This window comes from Onychostoma macrolepis, chromosome 14, assembly GCF_012432095.1.
Source record: "Onychostoma macrolepis isolate SWU-2019 chromosome 14, ASM1243209v1, whole genome shotgun sequence".
NCBI classification, from domain to species: Eukaryota; Metazoa; Chordata; class Actinopteri; order Cypriniformes; family Cyprinidae; genus Onychostoma; species Onychostoma macrolepis.
The window spans coordinates 31137093-31163697 of NC_081168.1; the positions used below are offsets into that span (position 1 = coordinate 31137093).

The window sequence follows — 26605 nt, forward strand, 5'->3', positions numbered from 1 at the left end:
CAAATGCAGAAATGTTAATTCATGCGTTTATGACCTCAAGGTTAGATTATTGTAATGCTTTATTGGGTGGTTGTTCTGTACGCTTGATCAACAAACTACAGTTAGTCCAAAATGCAGCAGCTAGAGTCCTTACTAGAACCAGGAAATATGACCATATTAGCCCGGTTCTGTCAACACTGCACTGGCTCCCTATCAAACATCGGATAGATTTTAAAATCTTGTTAATTACTTATAAAGCCCTGAATGGTTTAGCTCCTCAGTACTTGATCGAGCTCTTATCGCATTATAGTCCTCCACGTCCGCTGCGTTCTCAAAACTCTGGCCGTCTGATAATACCTAGAATATCAAAATCAACTGCGGGTGGCAGATCCTTTTCCTATTTAGCACCCAAACTCTGGAACAATCTACCTAACACTGTTCGGGAGGCAGACACACTCTGTCAGTTTAAATCTAGATTAAAGACCCATCTCTTTAACCTGGCTGACACATAACACACTAATACGCTTCTATTATTCAAATCCGTTAAAGGATTGTTAGGCAGCATTAATTAGATCAACCAGAACCGGGAACACTCCCCATAACACACGATGTACTCGTTACATCGTAAGAAGAATGGCATCTACGCTAATATTAGTCTGTTTCTTTCTTATTCCGAGATCACCGTAGCCACCCAATCCTGTCCGTATCCAGATCAGATGGTGGATCAGCACCTAGAGATGACCTCTACAGCCCTGAACGTCAGCGGAGACTAGGACACCTAGATGAGCCCCAGACACAGATCCCCAGTGAAGACCTCGTCACCTAGACGGCCATCGGGACAAGACCACGGGAACCAGATGAATCTGAGTCCTCTACACAATCTGACTTTGTTGCAGTTGGAATTGAACTGCTGGTTCGTCTGGTCAGAGGAGAACTGGCCCTCCGACTGAGCCTGGTTCTCCCAAGGTTTTTTTCTCCATTCTGTCACCGATGGAGTTTTGGTTCCTTGCCGCTGTCGCCTCTGGCTTGCTAAGTTGGGGACACTTAATTTCCAGTGATATCGTCGACTTGATTTCACAGATACTATTTAATCTGAACTGAGCTGGACGATGTCATCACTGAATTCAACAACGAAATGCCTTTAAATGAAAATTTAGTGTTTAATCTTGTCATTTTACATTATTGACACTATTTTCCTATTTGATACTGTAAAGTGCTTTGACACAATCTGTATTGTTAAAAGCACAAATAAATAAAGGTGACTTGACTTGACTTGACTTGACTTAACACATGGGCCAATATCCAGAAACCTGTTATATTTAATTTAGGTCATCATTTAAATGATTTTTTCATAAAAAAAAAAATTTTCATAAGACAATTTATGGCGTAGTTGAGTAATTGTGCAGTAAATAGGTAAAACTACTACCAAATATCCACAAAAACACAGCATAAATGTATAGTTGATATATAGTTATATATAAAAATATTTAAAGAAATTTATATTTCCTTATGCAATCTCTCTGTTAAAGTTTGGGGTCTATCTGACCCCAAGGACCAAAAACATAAACCCGATTAAGGGTTAAACCTCTTTTTTGGCTCATTTTATCAGTAAAAGTAAACATGCCTAATAATTCTGCACACCTGAATACAAGGAGTTTTTCACTTCCAGCCATCAGGGACAATTATATATCACTCATAAGTGATTAAATGCAAAATTAATAGTAGTTATTAAGATTGATGTGGTTTAGAATTGGTAAAATGTGCTTGAAAAAAAATATATAATCAGAATATCAACGTTGCTAATAATTATTCACGTGGAGTATAAGTATCGTTCCTTGTTAAAGTGTGTTAATTTTTACTATTACTAATACATTTTTTAATTTTCTTCTGTTCACATTAGTTAATAAACTATAAACTCATTTTAATGATAAATAGAATAAGTAATTTTAATATATTTTATAAATTTACAAATTATGTTTCAGAATTTATTTATTTATTTTTTAATAGTAAAGCACTATTATAGTTTTTGTTCAGTATGCATTTTAAAAACTATCGGTTGATTTAGGGGTGTCGCGATATACCGATATTGGCGATAATCATGATATTCAAAGCAACAATTATTGATATTGTGTTAATTTAGTGTGTGACGATATACCGGTATTGGCGATAACCGCAATATTTAAAACGAACAGGACTCTTATGATAACACCACATATAAATACTCCAGCGCCAGTACCTGTTTGACCTCCAGGTGGCAGTACCCTGACACCTGTCAAACAAGAAGAAGATGCAGTGCACGCAGCTACTCCGAGGAAAGCCATGTTACAGAGTAAGTTTTATTTAGTCATTTATTTAGTCAATTATTTTATTAGTCATAGAATGGGAAATGTTACATTAACCTGTTAACAGAGGTTTTCTGTGTTCATATATTTAAGTAAAGGGTGATTATTTTAATAAGTACCACGTTTTCTTTACTCGTCTTATTTTTGTATTTGCAATCAATAAGGCCTGTGCTCAATAAACAAAGTAAAAAATAATTTGACTGATATCCCCCGATAGGTTTCTATAGATATCGCCATATATCGATATCGTGAATTCTTATGGCCACAATAACCGTGATATGAAAAATCTAATATCGAGACAGCCCTAGGTTGATTAATCAGTATTGGCCAGTGTGGTCCAACCTAGCTATCGGTATCAGTAAAATCCACTATTGGTCGACCTCTAGATAAAAGCGTTTGCTAAATGATTAAATGTAAATGTAAAATTGATCGACTGACTGATTGAAAGAGTAAACTATCAAACTCACAGTTGTGACTTGTGGCAATAAACTGATAACACCTTGACAGAAAACTTAAACCACAGTTAGTGTAATGAGTTCATTTTTGAGCTTCTTAAACAGTGCTTGTTATTATGCAGTTTATCATAAAATTCTCCTCACTTATTTTAGACATCTATAACAAATGTATATGTTTTTGTTTTTTTTCCCCAGTGGCAGCCCTTTTCATAAAATAAGTTGCTACATTCACAATAAAACACACTTGAACATTTTAGTAATATTTATTTAACTGATTACGTGCTGCATTGTTTTGTTACTTATACAGTGAAGAAAAAAGATTAGATTTGTATTTTAAAACCAATAGTTTCTGTGCAAGGATTAATCAGTTAGAAAAAAATAAGATATGGCAAATATATACCTTACACCAAATATTTACTCTACAAAGAATGTGAAATCATGCATTATGAAAGAGTTTGACAATACATTGGTAAACATCATGATTAACGCTAAGATATAATATTGATTGTTGATAATGAATATGATGAATATAGACAATGTATTAACAATACACATAATTAATCAACAATGCATATTTAATGATCATATTCTAGAAAGCTAAAGATACATGCAGTTCTTTTGCACTGAACTCTTGTGTAGTCAGACATAGGTTTAATAATGGTGATCCGTCATGATTAACTCATTAGCAAAAGAATGCAAACCACCAAGGTGATCAGAGAGGAAGCCGTCTTCACACTGGAATTGCAAGATGTGCCTACACATGCACTGAAGTAAAAGAAGCACATATGGCAAGATAAACATTATTGATGCAATACAAAAAATAATAATAATAAATTCATGCATATATTTTGATAAAGTGCATTTTGTAAATAATTTACAAATGTGCATGTAGTAAATAATTTTCACAAACAAATTACTCTCAAGAAACAGTTCTTTAAGTGAATCAAAAACATGTGCAACCACTGTAGTCTGATTCACAAACAAATGACTCTTTTGAGGCAGACCTGTTAATGGATAATTTGAAAATCAAAATTAATTGGGAAATGTATGTCGAGACGCAACCTTATTAATATGGCGTGAAACACCTGTTCATCATAGAACTGCCATAGCAGATTGGTATTTTTGTTGTATATCAATGTTCTATTATGTTTGAACTATGTGTTCCAGCAGAGGGATGCCACTTTACGAATTTGTTTAAAATTAGGCAGCAGCTATTTGCACTAATTGTACATAGCAATAGATGCTATTTACACGAAGTGTAGCAATTAGATGCTATTTACACTAAGTGAAAATAGCAGATTTCCTTAGCGATAGATGCTATTTACTGTAAGTACAAAGAGCAATGGATTGAAGTGAAAATTGCAGTGTTTTTTTAACAATGTGCCATTTACACTATAAGTGCAAATAGCTATAGATTATATTTACACTTTTAAAACAGTATTTTCTGCTATTTATACTACTTATTGCAAATAGTAGCAATTATCTGTACCTCAGTATTGAGTATATAATAATAATGTATTGAGTGTAAATGATCATTTTAATTCAGTTTAATTCTTTTTTTTTTTTTTTTGAAATGAAATGTAATTCAGTTACAGGAGGAGCCATGTTCGGTTCACTTAATTTTGTCGTGGTCACGACATATTTACTCTTGTGAACGTGATAATATGTTGCAGCCATGAGATCATTGTGCAGGTTTCTCTTTGTGAGGTTTGGTCAGCAGTGACTGAAACGCAGCTTTACACACAACTGCCCGTCTGCATGAAGAGGATCTTGAGACTCCAGTAGCTTCAAACACCTGTTTGCTGCTCAGCAGAGGCTTTTTTACAGTACAGTTCATTTGTTTGACAAAAACTTTCCTTAATAAATCTTTATCTAACCAAGATCTTCTGTGCTCTAAGTCACTCACAAATCTTTTGACAGTTCAATCATTTCTATTTGCTTTTCGCGAAATATTGTTTGTTTTGATGCCTTTTGCAAGACATTGCATTGTTTCATACTTTTCATCTTCAGAAAGATCTTTCTTCCTCACCATATTTCATGAGAACTGTGACTTGCTTAATAATGTGGAACAACCTCTTCAAGTAGGGTTTCCATTTACCAAAGAAGAACTGGCAAACTATTGAACAAACCTGTCTGAGATTGATACCAGTTAACTAAAAAGATGTGAAAAACAACACAAACAAAAATCTGACTCTTTATTGTACCGAAATCCTACTGATATATCACTTGCATAATAATTTGGAATGCAGTGTAAATGTAAATTATTAAATGGATGCCACCTTATTGGGACAATAAAGCCCTCCTTACACCTACTCTAACCCTACCCAATATTTTATTTTCAACTTTTTCATTATTTCCTTAATTTTTATTAAAAATAAATGCCTTTCCGATGTGAAATGAGATTTGAAAAGGGAAGGGAAAAAAAATTCGGCAAAAGGCGGGTTCGAATTTGGGTTGATCGTGTCAAAAAGAACATGCTTTACCATCTAAGCCACAGAAACTGATGTTTAATGAACGCACCCCAATCACACGTTTGTGGGCGGAGTTAGTGTAAACAGCCTCTGCCAACAAGGCAGGCTATTCACACTTAGTGTAAATAGACACTCCGTTAAAAATAATGTATTAGTGAAAGGTGTCCTTTATGTTTTTAAAGGGATAGTTCACCCAAAAATGAAAATTCTGTCATTAATTGCTCACCATCAGCAGACTGAATGAGGAGAAGAACTGTTGAATAAAGTCGTTATTTTTGTTTTCTTTGCGCACAAAAAATATTCTCATAGCTTCGTAAAAATATGGTTGAACCACTGATGTCCTTGCTACATTTCTGGACCTTGATCATGGTAGTACCCTTGCTATCTATGGGAGGGTCAAAAAGCTCTCGGATTTGATCAAAAATATCTTAATTTGTGTTCTGAAGATGAACTAAGGTCTTACAGGTTTGGAATGACATGAGGGTGAGTAATTAATGACAGAATTTTCATTTTTAGGTGAACTATCCCTGTAATATAAGATACCTATTCAAAAAACAGTAAGCTACCTGAAGTTGTATTGTAATGTAAATATTCTAGTGTGTGTTTAGTGTATATCTAACAGTATACTTTTCCCATGACTACAGTCATGGCTAAAAATATCAGCACCCTTGGTAAATATGATCAAAGAAAGCATTGTTAATCCTTTTAATCTTTTATTTAAAAATTCACAAAAATCTAACCTTTCATTGGATAATAAGAATTTAAAATGGGGGGAAATATCATTATGAAATAAATGTTTTTCTCAAATACACATTGACCAAATGCACATTCAATACTTTTTGAAACCTTCATTTGCCAGTTTAACAGCTCTAAATGTTCTCCTGTAATGCCTGATGAGGTTAGAGACACCTGACAAGAGATCAGAGACCATTCCTTCATCCAGAATCACTCCAGACCCTTTAGATTCACAGCTTCTTCTCTTCAGGTCACTCATGTTCTACAGGGTTCAGGTCAGAGGACTGGAATGACCAGCAGAAGCTTGGTTTTGTGCTCAGTGACCCATTTTTGTGTTGTTTTTGAGGTTTGTGTTTGGATTATTGTACGGTTGGAAGATCCAAACATGGCCCATTATAAGATTTCTAACAGAGTCAGTCACTTATTGATCTTTTTATCTGTTGGTATTTGATAGAATCCATGATGCCATGCGTCTAAACAAGATGTCCAGGACCTCCAGCAGAAATATAGGCCCACAACATCAAAAATACAGCAGTATATTTCATTGTACACATGGGGTACTTTTTATCCCTGTGTTCACCAAACCCATCTTGAGTGTTTGCTGCTAAAAAGTTCATGTTTTAGTTTCATCTGACCACAGAAGCCAGTCCCATTTGAAGTTCCAGTCGTGTCTGATAACTGAATATGCTGGAGTTTGTTTTTGGATGAGCGAGGAGAATTTTTCTTGAAACCCTCCCAAACAACATGTGCTGATGTAGCTGCTGTTTGACAATTTTTTTAAAGGTTTTCTGACCCCGAGACTCAACTATTTTCTGCAGTTCTCCAGCTGTGGTCCTTGGAGAGTCTTTAGCTGCTCAAACTCTCCTCCTCACCGTGCATTAGGACGATATAAACACACGTCCTCTTCCAGGCAGTTTCATAACATTTTACATTGATTGAAAATTCTTAATTATTGCTCTGATGGTATAAATGGGAATTTTCACGGCTCTAGCTCTTTTCTTAAAGCCACTTCACTAATTTGTGAAGCTCAATTATCTTTTGCTGCACATCAGAAATATATTCTTTGGTTTTCTCATTGTGATGGATGATTAAGGGAATTTGGGCTTTGTTTTTCCTCCTATTTATATTTCTGTGAAACAGGAATCCATGGCTGGATAATTTCATGTTCATAATCACCCTGCAGTGCTCAAAATGGTGAATATGAATGGGAATATACTTCAGAGATATTTTACTCATAAGAATTTCTAGGGGTACCGATACTTGTGTCCAACGTGTATTTGAGAAAAACATTTATTTCATAATGATATTTCCCCCCATTTTAAATTCTTATTATCCAATGAAAGGTTAGATTTTTGTGAATTTTTTAAATAAAAGATTAAAAGGATTAACAATGCAGATTAATTTTCACAGCCTTCTTTGATCATATTTACCAAGAGTGCAGATATTTCTGCACTCTAAAGGCTACTGCACAGCCTTTTATTTTTGGTCACATATTACAGTGATACAATAAAGAAGCTATTGATTATGTCTTACTCAGTGGGTCCTGGTGTAGTTGTAGGAAGAACTCTGGTAAAACAAAAAAACAAAAAAACAGGTTTTATCATCATATGATCAGATGCTAAAGTATAATTTTAAAAAGTTTAGACAAAATAATTGTAAAACATTGCCCTTTAGCTGTAACTATATTTACACAACATAACTTGTTCTCTCATACATTCTTAAATGCAGTGTTTATTATTAAAGACCCCCCCACCCCCAATATGTATATTTTAGTTTTGTGTGTTTTGAATGATGGTACAGCAGAGGTAAAAAGGGCATTCACCTTGGAACACATGGTCCCTGCTGGGCAGTCGCATTCAGAGTAACGTTGAAGCTCTTCACTGTTGCTTTAGGGCAGGGTAGAGAGTCCTTCTGAAGTAGCCCTGAGATATCTGGTTTGGGGAACAACATTTGAGTAAATTGTTTTTTAGAAAGTGAGACACAATGGAAACATATCAAAGCTGTCCAACTGAATCCTTGTCATCATTCTAATTATGCCTAGTTTGCTCTTTATAGACCAATTTCATGTAGACGTCACAGTTACGTCACTCGCAGCTGCGCGCGCATTGTGGTGGCAGAAACACACAGTAACAAGCGGAGTGAAACGGGGAAAATCCACAGAATAAGGGATAAAATGTACTGTTGTGCCTATAGATGTCAGAATCGGAATGCAAATAATTTTTTATAGAATACTGTCGTCAAAAACGCCATTTGAAGCTAAACGCAGACGTTTAAACGGACAGACTAATGAATGAAACCTGCTATGATTACTCTACTTTTAAAGCATAAATTTGATTTAAACAATTGGTCAACATAATATTCACTTTTTTTCAACTTTATATTTCGTATTTCGGACTTTATAACTCGATTTAACTCAACAATAGCGAGTTTGTCCATTCTGAGGGGAAAAAAAGCCAGATGTGTGGGATATAACTCAAAAGAGAGAATGACGTTGATTTTTCTTATCAGACTTGTGAGATATAATCTCGGAATTGCGAGAATAAAGTCAGAATTTTGAAATATTGAAATTTAAATTTTAATGCTGCTGCCACTGCCAGACAAAAAAAATTGAAAATAAATAAACGATGACAGCTGTGGTTAAAAGAGATAAAGAGGGGACTGGACAGAAAAATCATCAGAAATGCTCACGTTTGCAGGCGCACGCTTCTTATCAGAAAAGGTTCAATAAAGTATTGTCTTTTGTTGTTATGGGCGCGTCTAAAGATTTCTTATGGATCTCAGTACTATGTCGTGAATGAAATAATGTCTGCGTGCATGTGTGTAAAACAACAAACTGACGATTTATATGCTTAATCATGTGTAATTGTATATACATTGTTATGAGTAATTGTGGCTGGAATAATAATGTAGCTGTAAAAATAGTTGCCTGCTGAAATTTAAATCTTCATAGATACACGGTGAGTTTGTCTTTACTACACGTTAGTTGTGAGTGACTCTACTGGAGGGAATCCTGTCAGATCGACCATCCTTTGCGTGAGTAGCTTACAGTTCGGCCAATTTCGTCCTTTTCAAATAACGCAGTCCCGGACAGTATGCAGGTATGCAGCCCTTACATATGCAGGTAAATCTGAATTTCTCAAGTTATTGTTAAAAAAACAAGCTAACAGACTTCATAGCTAGCGTTAGTGAAGCGGTCAGGGGGATCTTTCTGCCACCACCGAAGCTCCGCCCACAGAAAAACGTCACAATGTTTACTAACAGGAAATTGGTCTATAAAGAACTTTCTTTAAGTGTATCTTGTTTTCTGAGGTTACTTAACGAAACCTACCTTGCATGCTGAATAGAAACATGATGTCACCACCCTTGATAAACTCCCTTTTAGTCAGATCATCTTTTCTTATGTAATATGCATTAACCCAAGCACCCACAAATACAGACTCATTGCCGAAAATGACTTGATTTCCTCCATTTTTAGGATTGTCCCAGTAGCCTATTGGAAAAAAAAGATAGCTTTTAAAAGACCTAAGGCTTTTTCAAAAGCTACAGATAATAACTTTAATTTTGAACTAAGTAAAATAATCAGAAAAATTATAAGATTGCATTAGAGCTCACTGTAAGAACCCAAAGCAGGCTCAGTCGTGAAGCTTTGCTCAAGGGACATTTGCTTCTGTATGTGCGGATTCTGGTCAAGCATCTGCAAGGTTATTTGTCTCCATGGACATGGCCACTGCAACTGGCCATCATATGCACCAGATACAGGACGAACAGATATAGAAAAGGAATCCTGATACACACTTAAGCTAGCCTGAAAGCGATAACCATCACTGGAGTAATACAATGGACTGTACATCGAGAATGACCCACTGTTGTTCAAAACCTTCTCAGAGTCTCTTATCTGCCATGTGTGGGGACAATCAGTCTCTGAAATATTGATATCATCCAGTGAAAATCCTCCACTGGAGTTTCCAGCCCCTTTACGGGCTTCAAATACAACTTGAAAGGTTTTGTTAGCGTTCAGTGTCACATGATGCAGCTTCCAGTAATTACCAGGGGATCCTGCAAGAAATCAAACTATCAGTAACATTGAAAATGTTTCGAACATCTTAATAAACTGTTTTGTAATATAAAGAGACAAACCTTTGATCTGATCCATAAGACGGAGAGTTCCTCTGCTATCTGTTGCATTCTGATACTCTCGGATCCAGATGTTGAGCTGGGCAGACTCATTACCACTGTGATAGTAGTAGAACTGCAGGCACTGGACTTTGCAGTCTCTTGCAGGGGTCATTATCTTGCTCTCCAGTCTGGCTGTGTCCCCCTCATTTCTGCCCTCAGTGCTGAAGTGCATGAAGAAAGACGTCCCTGCAGTAATGAGATTAGATGAAGCATTTATTTTTGGGAAATCAAAATCGAATTCATCCTTCATTCTATGCAAAAGTGCAAACATCTTCAAACAAGAAACTTTATCAAAGCAGACATTTTACATTCACTAACTGTAACAGTTCTCACCATTTTGTTCTTTGCCCAAGTATGTGTGGTCAGTCACACCGATGCCACTCACTGACTTCACTCTCTGCCAGCCATAATCAGCAGCAGAACAGACGCTCATCTGACACTTAGATTCATCATCAAAACTACAGTGATCAAGGAAAGAGATGAAAGAATCTGTAATGCAAACAAACATAATCAAAATCAATTTATCATGTCTCTGTGCACTACATTTATCCTAACTTTTTCATATATGTAAGAGATCATGTAAAGTCAGAGGATTAGGGTGACTGATTTATTGAGGATTGATTATTGGCTTAAAAATTGGCTTGGGCGGGTAGACAAAATTTGTGCTGGTTTGGGGTCAATTTTGCGGTCTAATTTGTTAACAAATAAACACAAGTGTGCATGTTTTGCATCCAATCAGTCTTCACAACGTTACTAAACAGATGCACACTGCAGAGGCGGCTGATGCTGATGTTGATGTTGTCTGCCGCAACATAGCCAATCACTATGACTCAGCAGACAGAAGAGATGATTCATGAGTGGCGGGTTTTTAGTGAGATAACGGATCAGATTTTGAATGTAAAACTGTATTATGATATTTGAATGTATAACTGTATATTCAAGTGATCACAATACCTAAATATAAGTTAGATGGTAAAGAGTGGGAGAGTGACAACTCTCAAAACGTGAATAGGTTGTTTGCACATGACGCGAAATGCAGCTGGAGGGCAGGAAGTGATTTTTCTCCATAGGAATCAGTAGCAGAAACTCAAAATTCCTGTGTTTTGCATTGTTTATGGATGCTCAAATTGGCCAAACCGAGAAACCACAAGGAGCTTTTATTGTGTACAACAATTTGTTGTTCATAAGAGGGGGAAAGTCAAGAAACTGACTGAAAAACACGAAAAAGTGGCTTGTAAAGCTGCGTCTGCGGTCGGGAGGAGCGAGTCGGATAATGCTTGTGTGTGCAAATGGTTAATATAATATAAGATATAATAATATATTAAAATATTAATAAAGATATAAACAGATTGGACCGCCACCGCTCACACATTCAGCATGAGACAGTCAGAATTCACTCAATGCTAAACGGCCACGTCCAGCGCACTGTGCACTTCAGTGTCGGGTCGATTCCGGCTCGGATGCGGCAGTGTCGGCTCGCTAATGGCCGCCGCATCTGGCCCTATTGACTCGGCCCGGAATCAGGCAGTGAGTCCACAGGCATCCGGCCCGAGTGCGGCAGACGGAGTCGGGCCCAGGGGTAAGTCTCCGGCAGGTGAGAATCTAACCAGAACTGGCCCGGGTGTATTTTGCTATCTGGGATGTGGCTGTTGGTACTATTAGCAGCACGTAAAACAACTTATTTAAATTCTGAATCGATTATAGCCTAGAAAGCGAGCAAATAGCGCTTTCATATATAACGTTAATCACTAAAAAGCTGTCATTCACTTCAATTTATCGCAATCCCACAATGTTCCATGATATGAAGCTCTTACAACTGCAAATGATATCTTATTTACATCATGTCTACGTGTGGCGTTTAGAGTGAATTCTGACTGTCTCACACTGAATGCGCGAGAGGTGGCAGCCCCATCTATTCATATCTTTATTAATATTTTAATAAATTATTATGTTAACCATTTGCACACACACAAGCATTATCCGACTCGCTCCTCCCGACTGCAGACGCAGCTTTACAAGCCACTTTTTCGTGTTTTTCAGTCAATTTCTTAACTTTTCCCCCCTTACGAACAACACATTTTCTTACACGATAAAAGCTCCTTGTGGTTTCTCGGTTTGGCCGATTTGAGCATCCATAAACAACACAAAACACAGGAATTTTGAGTTTCTGCTAATGATTCCTATGGAGAAAAATCACTTCCTGCCCTCCAGCTGCATTTCACGCGTCATCAGAATCACGTGATTGCAAACAACCTATTGGGCACACTCCGTGGGCTTAAGACAAGGATACGGATTAATCCTGAAATTCCGCCGTGTTTTTGTAAATCTCATCCACTGCTTTTTCAATGAAAGCTCAAGTTGATGCAGAATTGGACTGGTTGGAGAAGGACTGTGTGGAGACTATAAATTAACTGTGAATCAAGAAGCCACTACAGAGATTGATCCACTACCACGGATTGAGGAGTTGATGGCTACACTGAGTGGAGGTAGGCTACCGTGTTTTCCAAGATTGACTTGGCTTCCGCATATCAGCAGGTCATTCTCGAAGATGAGTCCAAAGAATTGCTAACCATCAACACGCACCGAGGATTATTTGTCTACAATAGACTTCCTTTCGGTGTCAGTTCGGCGCCCTCCATTTTCACACAAAAAATGATGGAGAATCTCATGAGAGATCTGGATGTTGTTGTTTACCTGGATGACTTTCTGGTCACTGGAAGAACAGAGCAGGAGCATCTGCAGAGACTACAGGCGGTGCTGCAAAGACTGCAGGAGAATGGCTTGAGAGTAAAAAGGTCAAAATGTGAATTTGGAAAAAAAACAAATTGAGTATCTGGGATTTGTGCCAAATAGCCAGGGCCTCCATCCATCTCCAAGCAAAGTCGCTGCAATCAAGGATGCACCAGCACCCACCTGTGTTAAGGAGCTGAGAGCTTTTTTGTGGTTGGACAATTACTATTTAAATTTTTATAAAAAATAAAAAAAATTCACAAATTGAAAAAGAGGAGTTGGCGCTCATCTTTGGAGTAAACAAATTCCACCAGTACCTGTGGGGAAGAAAATTCAAGATGGTAACTGACCAGAAACCTTTGCTGACTTTGTTCAGAGAGCATAAGATGCCCACCATGGCAGCAGCCAGAATTCAAAGATGGGCAATCATCCTTTCTGCTTATGACTACCACATTGAGCACTGTTCCTCAGAGAAACACAGTAATGCAGATGGCCTTTCACGTGTTCCCCTGCCTGAAAGAACTGATGTGGGCACGGATGCCCTATCAGAGCATATACGTGCACTAATAGCGGAGAACTTCGAACAAGCCCCCTTGAATGCGGACCAGGTGTCTCGTGTAACACACAGAGACAAGGTGTTGTCCAAGGTGCTTAAGTATGTCATGGAAGGTTGGCCAACAGATGTGGATGAAAGTCTGAAAGCCTACCACTTGCGTAGATTGGAATTGTCTGCAGAGAGAGGATGTGTACTTTGGGGCACCAGGGTGATAATTCCTGATAAACTGAGAAAAATTGTGCTGAAAGAATTGCATGTCGGCCATCAAGGGATGGTAAAGATGAAGGCGCTTGCTTGCAAATATGTGTGGTGGCCTAAAATGAATGCAGAGCTGGAGCAGGTTAGTAGAGCCTGTGAATCATGCCAGAGGGAACAAAAAGCACCATGTCAGGTTCCTTTACACCCTTGGGAATTCCCTGGTCAGAGCTGGAAAAGACTGCACGTAGATTTTGCTGGTCCCTTCCTGGGACACATATTTATGATAATTGTGGATGCATATTTGAAGTGGTTGGAGGTATTGAGAATGCCTAACCTTACCTCAGAATCTAACATTGCAAGACTGAAGAGGCTGTTTGCAGCATACAGACTTTGAAATGAAACGCAATTCACGTCTGAGGAGCTCAAAAACTTCATGCGGCAAAATGGCATTCTTCATTCAACGAGCGCCCCAGGTCATCTTCCAACGGCCTTGCAGAAAGGTATTTGCAGACATTTAAAGGGGGAATAAAGAAACTCACACACTTGACACTGGACTTGGAAGATACTGTAAGATCTCTCTTTTCCTAATGCAGTATCACACTACTCCAAACTGCAGCACAGGCCAAACGCCAGCGGATTTTTTTTCTTAACAGACATGTGCTCACCTGGCTAGACTTTGTTCATCCAGACGTCACTGTTGCTGTTCGCAGGAAGCAATACCTGCAAAAGTTCAATCATGACCAAAGGGCTGTGGCGAGGTCATTTTCCAAGAAGGATGCAGTGTACCTCCGTAATACCACAGTAAAAGGGAACAAATGGGTTCCTAGAGTGATAGTAAACCAAACAGGACCAGTGTCTTACAAAGTTCATGGAAAAGATGCAGATGTCACTTTCAGGACACATGGCGATCAGTTGAGACCACGGGTTGTAGAGGATGATCCTGTTAAACAGACGGACTGCCCTGGGACTGACACCCCTATTAAACCCTGTGCATCAGAAGAGGAGAAACAGGCAGTTTCTGAGACATCCAAGAGGACTGTGGAGGAGATACAGGGGTGGCACAAGGTCCACGTCACTCATCCAGAGTTAGAAAACCACCAAAACGCTATGACCCGTAATACTTGGAAACTGCTATAAAAGTATAAAACTGCTATGGTTTTATATTATACTAGGTTTATTTAGTTCTGTTGTTAACATGCTGTTAGTTTTGACAGTAAGGTTCTGTTGCCATGTGCAGATTTCCTAAGGGGGGCAGTGAATGTACTTTGTTTTAAAAAGGGGGGTAATGCGATATATTTATGTTTGCAATTTTTGTATTTGAACCTATGAAGACTCCGTAGCTCAGAGTACTGAGGCATGTTGGGATTGTTCTGGCGCGAGTCTTTGCAGAGCAGAAAAAGTAAAGCCTTTGCGCAATACAGACGCTCCGTCTCAAGTGTATTCTTCCAGTTAGATATACAGTTATTAACTTTTTTTTAATTGTCTTTTAATTAACTTTTAATTAATTTTTTTTACATTTTTTTCTTGGGGACAGCTAGGTGCTTCCATGCTTGAAAGGATTCTGGAGGGCGCTCTGGAGGAGCGGAGCTGGCTGGGACCAGCAGAGACGAAGGAGACGATGGAGACTCAGGAGACTCCTTGGGCTTGAGAGAGGAGCAGCCGTTAGTTCTGGCTTGAGGACCGGAATGGTTCTGGGAGCTGGAAACTTAGGAGGAAGGGAGGCAGATTTCAGCACTGACCAGACAGATGTTATAGCTGGGTCTGCAACCTTAGCCCCCAGGTCAGCGCTGTTAGACACCCACTTATGGGCTCGGGGAAACACAGGAGGATATGGGTGGCCGGGCCAATGTTCAGGCATGTGGAGGATCTCGGCATGGGGTGAGCTGGCGAGGCCCAGCGGTTCTCAGAAGGGGCTGGATGAGAATGGCTCTTATCTTCTTCTACTTCAAAGTTAGAGCTGTTCAAATACAGGATGAGTTTGAGTAACTCAACCAAAGAGAAGTAAAAAATGGGAGAACGACAACGAATAGTGTTCTCATCCAGTCCCAACTGGAAACAGGCACATAGTGAAGCGTCAAGATAGCTCACCAGTTGGGAAAGCTCAACAAATTCGTCCACATACCTTTCCAGAGGGCAACCACCCTGTCACCGGCAGCACAGCTGGTCCTCAGCCCAATTCATCTTGATTGTAGGTCCATTCTTCTGTCACGGTGTGTCGTAGGAAGGCAGAAGGAGACAGGAGATGCAGTTCATAATGCTCTTTGTTTAATGAACTAGTGATGTTATGTTCTGTGCCGAGGCTTCGGAGCGTGTGTCGAGGAATCTCGGCAGCTTTCAGTGAAGCACGTATCGAGGCTTGTATCTCTTTAGAGCAATGACGTCATTGATGACGTTCGAAGCCTCGCTTGGCCTGACTGGTTAAGGAAGAAGTTTGAATCTTGTAAAGAAAGTGATTGCTTTTGCAAGAGATGCATCATGCCTTGCATGTTATGTGCATGTTTTTTGTTTTATGTAGAATTTAGAGAAAAGGAGCCATAGTTTCAAAAATCATGGATAATAAATTAAAATAAATAAAAATGAGATATTTAACAACCACAAGTTAACAGTAATGTTACAGAACACATTAAAACTAAAGAACATTGTGGGAAATACTCACTACATTTATAGAGTTTGTTGAGCTCTGTCACATCATATTCACTCATTTCCAGGCGTTGACCAATCACATCTTGGAACTCAGGACGTTTGGTAGTGATTGTGAATCCATTACCATTGCTGAAGTCATTTTTAGCATAATGCATCACAGAGTAGTAGTCATAGGGGGTGCCTTGGGTGGTAGACTGGCTCTCATTGTATTTTTGGAAATTGTTCTCCTGCCCTGAAAATACATGGCTTATTCACTGTAAGTGTTCTTTATTTGAATGGCATCAGGATCAGTAAAGCAAATGAATCAAATGACTATTTTACAATATTTAATATAATAAAAAAAGATGAAGCAACCTTTAATGATGTTTTCAAAGTTGATGGTCAGGTAATCATCTCTGTCATATCTTGACTGCTCATGCCAAAATCCCAGTGCATGAAGAAACTCATGCTCAACAATGGCTTTTCTTCCACAGCCATTTCCAATGGAAAGATTCTGACCTCCAGCAGTTATGCGACCAACATATGACCAACACCTGAAAAATAACAAAAACCTTATGTTTGGCTTGACAAGGTGTTTTCTTAAAATTTAAAATAGTTTGCAGGTTATTGGCAAACTGACAGTTGGGTGCTCTGGGATGTTGCTCAAGTGGTGCTAGGTGGTTGTTTGCCACAGTGCTTTGTTTTTCTGTTGAATCTCTATCTTATTATCACTCTCTGATATTTAAACCGCTAAAATATATCTTAATTCTCACCATATACCATTATCTATCAAACTAATTTGATATCTTTCACTTTTAATCTTTTAATCTAAGCTGCTGGCACTGCACGTTAGCATTCCCCATAAGGAAAGGTAATATATTCACATATATGTGAAGCACTGTTAAATATATTGAAATATATTTTAAAAATATATTTTAAAAATACATATTGTGTGTGTGTGTGTGTGTTTACATAGGCTATTTCTGAAATTATATTCATGCATCATGATTTTTAATCAATGTGTTTTTGCAATGCAGCAATGCATTTTGTTTCTACACTGCGTTTACCATTTTTAAAGCTATTATTATATTATATTATATCAGATCCTATATTCTCATTCAATTTAGGCCTACTATCCACTTAAACAACATGTCATCAAGTTTCAGGACAAGTTTCTAATTTTATGTACCGGTACTATTTATGCAAACGCTGCGTAACTTTCATGTGTTTGATGGGCGCGTTGAACATTCGAGACGCATTTAACTGGAGTGGAGGGAGTTTCCATGGAAACGGGGCAGCAACTCAGCTGACAAGAAGCAACAAAACTCCGTCTCGCTCTGTTGTTTTTACTGCTTTCAGGTAAATTTAGTCCCTAAAATTACACAAATAATACATACAACTATTCCTGACACTTTCTTGCATGCAATCGACACGCTTCTGTTGAATATTTACTTTACAGAAATGGTTCAGTGTCATCAGAAAAAGTCCATTGGCATCCATTGGATTTTAATCACATATTATGTGTAGAAGAGTGATTTTTATAGCTTTGTAAATGTTTTGCTGGCAATTTGTTAATAGATGGAGAGGCAGGAAATAGCAAGCTCCGAGAGAGCCTGTGTGTGCACATCCTGTCTATAAGAGACCCAACGAATTGCTTCATTGAAAGCGTGAGCATACTGTGTGAAACAACTCTTCTAGTCTAATGTTATGGTGAACATGTTAGAACAATAATTAGTTATAAATTGATTTGCATTTTAATGAGTCAAATAAGTATTTGACCCCTTCGCAAAACATGACTTTTTACTTGGTGGCAAAATCACAGAGCAATCACAGAGGTCAGACGTTTCTTGTAGCTGGTCACCAGGTTTGCACACGTCTCAGGAGGGATTTTGTCCCACTCCTCTTTGCAAATCCTCTCCAAGTCATTAAAGCTTCGAGGCTGAAGTTTGGCAACTCTAACCTTCAGCTCCCTCCACACATTTTCTATGGGATTACCTGTGTAATTTTATAATTACCTGTATAACAGACGCCTGGGAGCCAGAAATATTGCTGATTGATAGGGGATCAAATACTTATTTCACTCATTAAAATGTAAATCAATTTATAACTTTTTTGAAATGCGTTTTTCAGGATTTTTTTTTGTTGTTATTCTGTCTCTCACTTTTCAAATAAACCTACCATTAAAATTATAGACTGATAATTTCTTTACAAAACGTACAAAAGCAGGGGATCAATCCCCCACCCCACTATATATGTATATACAGTGGTGGAAATGGTCAGAATTCACTGGGGGGACTCTACCTTGTAAAGGGGACGGGGCGGGGTTAATAATGGTAATTTTAGATGACCTTTCGGATGTATTTAATTATATTTATTATTTGCATTTAATTAACAACGTATTTAATATTTTCTCTAAACTTTCTTGTATATTTAGACAAGCACCTGCAAGTCTGGCCAAATTAAAGATACGTTGTGTGTGAATTTGCACATATTGCTTTGCAAAAATGTTTGCAGTTAATTTTTAATATTACATTCTTGAGGACTCTATGCTTATATTTCTTTTCAGGAGCACTAGTGCTTAAAAATAAATAAATAAATAAAAAATAGGAACAGACCTTCTGATCAATGTCAGGAGGGTCATTCCTGGGATTCGGTAACATTTCAAATGAAGCAAATAACTCAACCCTGTCACAAGTTTACAACCCTGTAACAATGAGAAATACGTATATTTGTGATGGGGTTGAGTGTGACGGGGTTGTGGCCACTGCTGCTCATGTAGCATGGGAGAGTAGACCATATATGGCAGCAATAAAATAAACACATTGTATATACTTATGAATGAAAATAAAATGTTGGGTAACACTTTATAATAACTGCACGCTATGAATCATTAGGTAAGCATTAGTAAATAGTCAGTTTATCCTTTATAAAGCATTGTTCCAACATTAATAGTCATTAGTAAGCAGTTTATAAATACAGCTATAAATGCCTTGTTCTTGATTTATAAGCATATCTATTACAGAGGAGATTAAAAGGCTCAGTTATCTTCCTAACAGAAAAAAATAAACAAACACAACACAGAGGAAAACAGAACTCAGAAATATTTATTTCAAGATGAAAAAAAAAAAAAGAAACTGTCCAACTGTACACTTTAATTTTTCTTTTTAGTTGTACAGTTGTACAGTTTCCTTTTTGCATCATGAAAAAATATTTCTGTGTTCTGTATCCCTCGGTGTTGTGTTTGTTTAACTTGTCTGTTTGGGATATGATCAAGCCTTTAAATCTGCTTTGTAAATGCTTTACGAGGTATGAATAGTCCTCACTTTAGATGAGCTCACAAAATAGATGGCTGGCAACTACTAAATGTTTTATAACTACCTGACTTAACACATATTCCTGCTGTAATTCATGATTAATAAAGCATTTATTAACACACTGAGCAACTATTATCATGTGTCTAAATAATAAGATTCATAAATGTACATTTAAATAGTTTATTAATCATTTACTTACACTTTCTAAATGATCTTATGAACCACTGACAACTCCTAAATAACTGGTTTGTAAATAACGTAATAATTTAGAAATTATAAACTGATCATTAATAAAGTATGAAAATACAATTATTAAACATTATAGATATGCTCAAGAACAAAACATTTATAGCTGTATTTATAAACTGCTTACTAATGCCTATTAATGTTGGAACGATGCTTTATAAATGATGAATTGACTATTTACTAATGATTAACTAATGATTCATAGTGTGCAGTTATTATAAAGTGTTACCAAATGTTGTAAAAGTAATAATTTTCCATCTTAATTTTATATGACGGGGTTGAGTTGTTAAGCTTGACAGTACCCTTCCTGACCATAACATGCCTCAAAAATATGAATAAAAAGTATGATACAACTAACCATTTTCTGCACCACTATTAAAGAGACCTGAATGAAGTCACATATGAGTGGAGACTAAATTATTATGGGCGAAGAATGATTAGTGTGACGGGGTTGAGTTCAGACTGAGAGACATAATTATCAAATATTTTGCCTTTTTTTTTTAGAAAAATATTTTTTATAAGAAAGGAACACAAGTAAATGCTTACATTGTTGCCAAAAATCACAGACACTATGCACATTTTGTTATTAATTTTCTGAGTACAAACTCAGGGACATTACAAAATGCTTGTTTCAAGATAGATATAACACATTATTTTATGCTAAAAATATAAAAATGCAATGATTACTTTTATTAATTATAATGGACATCCCAAAGTTTTGTGAAAAGCTTCTAACAATTCATTTTGGTGAACCACCACTTTAGAAACTCTGGGGGACTGAAATATTACCGAATCCCAGGAATGACCCAGAAATTAACCTTCCTATTGATATTTGACTCCGTGAAGTTTTTTAAATTTTTTTATTATACCTTTGTAATGCCATTTTTCTAACTTTATTAAATGTATGTCATCTTTTGTGCCAAAAAATTTAGATTTATAAACTTTTATCAAAAAATTTTAACTAAACAATAAATTCAGTTAAAATAATAAGATATAACAATAACAATCAGGAAGAATAAGTTTCAAGTCAAATGAAATCAGCATCAACAATTCATCTTTGCATGGCACAGAAGAGCACAAATGTGGCATTAAGGAATATTTACAGAATTTAAGAAATTTTTGACAAGACTCAGAGGTGGCATTAATGCATCTCATAATAACAATGTTATGAGATTAATGTTTTAAATATATACATTTCAATGAATTAAATGACTCAATTTATACTTTAAAAATGAAACAGAAACTGCCAGTACAGATTCTTTGTCACGGAATCATTCATTCAATCGATTCGTTCAAACGGCTGATTCATTTAGGAATGAAGCAAGTGACTCTCTTTATGAATGGGTCATTGAATCATTGACTCACTAGATTTGTTCAAAAGCAAAGATTCATTCATAAAAGAAACAGCGCTGTGTCAAAGACTTGCCAGAGGCTCAGCTGTGACTTTGTTTTTTAACTATATTTTTGATGACAAAATAGAGCAAAACAGACAACAGTGTTCCTAAAATGTAAGTCACTTAATATTAACTTTTGTATAAAATCAAAAACTGTTGTATTAATTCAATTTTGCATTTGCAAACTCTCTGTAATCATTAAAAAGCTGTAACCCTCCTTTAGTCACTCTCTCACAAACTTCCATTTTAATGAATGAAGCTCTCTACACTGCAAACTGAATATATTATTTACATCGTCTCTACACTTTGTTTGTTACAGTGAATGACAACAACTGCAGTCTGCTTCACGCTCTGTGCTGTGAGGAGCAGCACGCAGCGATAGAGCAGCATTTCTATTGGCTGCAGTCTGCAGGTATTAAATGGCAAAAGACGGCATCGCGCAGCGAACCATAAACACAGCGCTACGTTTATATGCAGAACTGGGATCGCTTACGTAGTCTTTTGAATGGATAAAATATAGAAATCACTTTAATTTCCAAATAAACCTAACCAGTTGGAAATGAAACACCTCCCCCCTCGAAATTCACTCCCCGGACTCCGTCCCCCCGTATATACATGTATTTACATGTATATATTTATATTAATATAATTTATATGATATATAAATATATTTAATATATAAACATAACACATTTTTCTTAAATATATACATACATGGGTGTGTATTCATATATACATAATAAATATACACAATACACTTTTATTTTGTACACAAAAACTTTTATTTTGGATGAGATTAATCTAGATTAATCGTTGCCCAGCACTAATATATATATATATATAAATCATAAAGGGTGTGCATTTAATTTATTTTCATATAATCTCCATGTGCAGTTTATATGTATCTGTTACAATCTCCAGCTGGAGTGCTCATGAACTACTCTAGAGGGCACTCCATCTCAGACCTACCCACTGTATCCTGGAAGACTATTTAATCTGCACACAAACACACTCATTGCTAAGTCTTTTTCAGCTGTAAGCGCACACCACTGATAATTGCCATGTTTATCTTGCCTTGTTTTTGCCTAGCCTTGCCTGTGTCATTGTTTATTGTAATTGTTTGCTGCCTGCCCTGACCATTGCCTAGTGATGGGCAAATGAAGCCTCGTGAAGCTTTCCTCTGACTGTTTCAGGAAAAGATTCAAAGCTTCGAGAGTCTTGAACACAGTGCTATCTGGTGGTTAGTAATAAATAATATCGGACGAGGCATCCACCACACATTCCATAGATTGATTTATGTTATGTGCACAAATAAAAGCCTAAAAGTATGTGTTTGTGTTTATTGAATTTCTGTCTCCGATAAATGAATTTACCCATTGAACTGTGGCATTTAATGCCAGCACAAATATCAATTTTTAATATGTAATAGAAGAATAATGTACACAATTATGAATTGTATATAGCAGATATTTAATTTTCTTGAAATAATTTGTATGTATTACTTGTATGACTGGGTATTTAAAAATGTAATTGAATAAGTCTGAATGAAAACTTACTCATAAAGTAAGAACTGGGAGTTTGAACATTCCGTCACGCAAAGTGAATCGTGCATGTGACTGCACAGAAAGTGAAGCTTCGTTTGTCATTTGTCACGTGATTTCTACGTTAACAACACAAGCCTCGAATCAAGACTTCATCTGGCATGCCCCTTATTCTCTACACAAGCTCTGATGCCTCGGTTCAAATGTCACATCACTACCATTGCATGTTTTTGGATTAGCCTTTCTTTGCCTCGCCATGGATAATGTTAGTTTGCTGGTGTTTGACCTTTCCTGTCTTGACAAAGATCTGTTTTATTTATTAGTTTATTTAACAGGGACAATGCAATATAACATTGCTACAATTTCAAACAGCCAATGCTGCACATATAGGCTTCTAGCCAAAGGATAATTTGCAGCCCCAGTCCCTCGTTAGGCTTCTTTTTTTTTTTTTTTTTTTTAATAAAGCTCTCATTTGGATCTACAACTCCATTTTCTCGCCCAGTCTGTTACAGTATCTTAGTAATGTGCTTGGAGAAAGCTTTACAAGGAGTAGTGAAGTGTCCAAACTTTTGACTGGGAGTGTATTTATTGGTTATATAAAACAGTCTATAATGCAATATATTACTAATATTGTGGAATACTAACTAGAACCATACTGTACCCTGTAAGACTCTCCACAGAGATGTAAAAGTCTTCTGCTGCTCTGGGCTTGAAGTCAATACATGATTTCAGTCTGAACTGTTCAAAGGCTCTCAAAATAACTCCTTTATAGTTCAAACCTATGACCAAAATCAGAAATACATGAAGGCTGCAAAACAATATAAAATATAAATTAAGTGTTTCAAAGCTGATTGAGCTGTAAGGTAGAAATCCTTATTTTCTTACTGAGATCCGCAGTCAGCACATAGGGGACGGGAATATTCCACAGATTGCCAAGAATGACGCTCCTTTCATTAGGCTTTAAAGCAGAATATGTAAATCTATAAAACAACTGAATTATGCAGTATTGTATTTATACAGTACATTGCACAACAAACAGAACTCACCATCATGATGTCTCCTTCCGTGAGATTTAAACCTAATACCACAAGAGAGTTCAGTTCACAGTAAACAAGCTTGAATAAAACAAATATAATATTATTTACAGTATATATATATATATATATATATATATACACACATACAGTATATGTGTGTTTAAGATCTTGAGATAATATACTGTAATAGTTTTACCTTTGTTTATGTCTGGAATATCCTTCCATTCCTCATTAATTCCTTTGAGGAAAATATAATGAAGAAAACAAAAGAGAGTGGGGGAATCAGAATTCTGTTTACTGAGTGCTAGACAAAAAATATTTTTTGTGTAACAGTCTGAAAGTAAAATAACGAGAGCAATCACATCATCAGCTAGCAATGAGCAGTTAAAACAGGATCTTTCATTCTGCACACTGTAAACATTATCCAATAACTATACGGTCTATTTACACTTTTATTTTTTTTACATTTGTTAACACAAACTATGATGAATAATGTTTGTTGACAAGCTTTTTTCCCCTGACTAAAACAAGACGATAATGAGACAACAAGGTCAATAAGCAATAACTGTGGCTAGATTAACATGCAATACCCTTGACAATAAAAGAAGAGACTTAATTTTATCTAAAAAATAAAAACTTTACCAAAATGTCATTTTATTTTTGTCTAAAAAAAAAAGGCAAAATATTACAGACTGCTGTACATGCCTCTAAAACACAAGTTTTTATGTTTATGGTTGCCAGATATAAACAGTTCTACTATTTACTACTATTGACACTCATTGCAAAGGAATTACTGTTAATTTTCCATAGTGTAAATAGAATCAATTGCCAAAAAATATGCTAATTTCACTTAGTGTAAATAGAATCGCTGCCACAAATTTACAACAGAATAATGTTAGTGACTGTGCTGTACTCACCAAAAATATATGATCGGGGTGAAAACATGAGAAATAAAAATTATATTTAGACTTTAAAAAGACAAAACAAAACATTTATTCTAAAAATCCACAACTATATATCACTTTAACAATGCCAATGTATTATAACATAATCTGTCAACTCTAATACTTACTATAGGTGATGCAAGACAAAGATCCAAAGCCAAACTTAGTAGAAGAAAAGTGCATAAATCCATTGCCACTTGAAATGATAAAGATCACATTTGATGGTTAATTAATGTTTACAAGTTTTACAAGACCATTAAAATGTGACTAACTCTCAAAATTAAAAGATGGATACATACCAGTTTCCAGTCACTATATTAAGGCTAAAGATTTCAAAATGCAAAACCAATTTTAAGTGAGTATCTGGTAAGAGTCCATCAAGCTTTTATACAATAGCCGTGCAGTGCTACACAAAACCCGCCTTTAAGCCGAGTAGAAAGACTGGCTAGACTGCAAAATGTACATCAGAGACGATGTGTCTACTTCTTTTGGTTTCTATTTTAGTAAAGATTGTCTGTAATGTTCATTTTGCAGTTTAGCCAATCTTTCCGCTTGACTTAAAGGCGTGGTTTAGTGTAGTGCTGCAGGACTACAGTATAAAAGACTAAAAGACAATAGTATATTAACGAAAAGCAAATAATTAATTAATCAAAAAATGTAAAATTAAAATGAACAATTTTAAAATAGAAACAATCAAATAAAATGATTAATAAAATAAATAAATATTTAATTTGTTACCTGCATGTGACCATTAACCAACATCAGAGAACCATGAACATGCAAATGTGATACTTAATTATTAAAATATTTACTTTAAAATTTCAGGGGTACTTTAAGCAAACATATTAGGTGAAAGAAGTTTAGATGACAAAAATATTTGGGAATGTCTGTATTTCATGTAAATAAGAAATTATGTGAATTTGTGCATTTTAATGTGTTTGAAATACAAAAGCCTTCCAAAGACATCAATTACATAACATCTGTCATACAGTGTTTTCATGGCTGTGGTGTGTCACGTGACTAGCATGACGCATTGCCATGGAAACAATAAGGGAAAACTTTCTAAAATAACGGCTGCCTTAAAAAAAACATCACAATGGGGGTGTTCGGAGTTGGGACTTCAGTTTTGTCTGTTTCTGTTTCATCTATCTGTTCTTGTTTTCCCTAATTTGGTTTTGTTTTCCGGTTTTCTTCATTAGTTCTTTATTAGTTAATTAAGGTTAAGTCTGTTCACCTGTGTTTGGTCATTATCTCGCTTCCTCCCTAGTTTTAGTTTGCTTTATAAGCTTTCAGTTTGTGTTCCACCTTTGTCGAGTCTTAAGTTACACTTGTTACGATCGGAGCTCCCGCACAACACCCTCTCCGCCACCAGAGGGAGCCATCCCCTGAATATTAACTCCCATTCGGACTCAGTTTCCCATCACCCCTCATACCTGGGCCTAATCACCTTGCCACACCTGCACCTCATTCACACACCCATACATAAGCAGCACACTTCCTGACACTCATTGCGAAGTCTTGATTTGCCCCGGCTGTCATTCTGAGCGTTTCCATACCCGTGTTTACTTTCCTGTTGTTATCCCGGCCTTGATTCTCGACTCTGTGATCCCTCTCTGGTTGCCCTGATTTGGACTGTTTCCCTGGACTCTGATCGTAAGCCGCCTGCCTTGACTATTCTGCCTGTTCTCCCGACTACGTCTCTGCCTAGCCTACTCTGTTCCCGTTGCTGGCCTATTACCCTGTTCTGTTTGACCATTCTAATAAAGAAGCTGCAAATGGATCCCGATTTGTCTGATGATTGCTCGCAACAGAAGACTTCGCCCAACAGCGATCCAGCAGCATTGACTCAGCTGACCACTGAGCTC

The 26605-nt window shown here is 36.7% G+C and overlaps 1 protein-coding gene across 1 annotated transcript; it reads right to left on the reverse strand.

The window, feature by feature from the left end:
* Positions 1-3020: 3020 nt before the first annotated feature.
* On the reverse strand, positions 3021-25188 carry LOC131552940 (meprin A subunit beta-like). The gene is made up of 15 exons (XM_058797184.1): positions 25040-25188; positions 24869-24936; positions 23993-24023; positions 23806-23837; positions 23645-23717; positions 23421-23538; positions 16640-16818; positions 16299-16517; positions 10492-10647; positions 10120-10344; positions 9595-10038; positions 9311-9472; positions 7805-7913; positions 7516-7548; positions 3021-3541 (listed from the first exon to the last, which is right to left on the reverse strand). Exons 2-15 carry the CDS (start codon positions 24929-24931, stop codon positions 3451-3453), a joined length of 1935 nt encoding a protein of 644 aa, XP_058653167.1. The 5' UTR covers positions 24932-24936; positions 25040-25188; the 3' UTR covers positions 3021-3450.
* Between the last annotated feature and the right edge of the window lie 1417 nt (positions 25189-26605).

Bases quoted from the DNA above. Each gene is read 5' to 3' on its own strand.
- LOC131552940 (XM_058797184.1), bottom strand. From the start codon at position 24,931: ATGGATTTATGCACTTTTCTTCTACTAAGTTTGGCTTTGGATCTTTGT. The intron at 16,819-23,420 runs GTACAGTATGGT...GTTATTTTTCAG, and splicing joins TCTGTGGAGAGTCTTACAGG to GTGTTGGTCATATGTTGGTC. The intron at 3,542-7,515 runs GTAAGACATAAT...CTTTTACTTCAG, and splicing joins ACTACACCAGGACCCACTGA to TGCATGTGTAGGCACATCTT.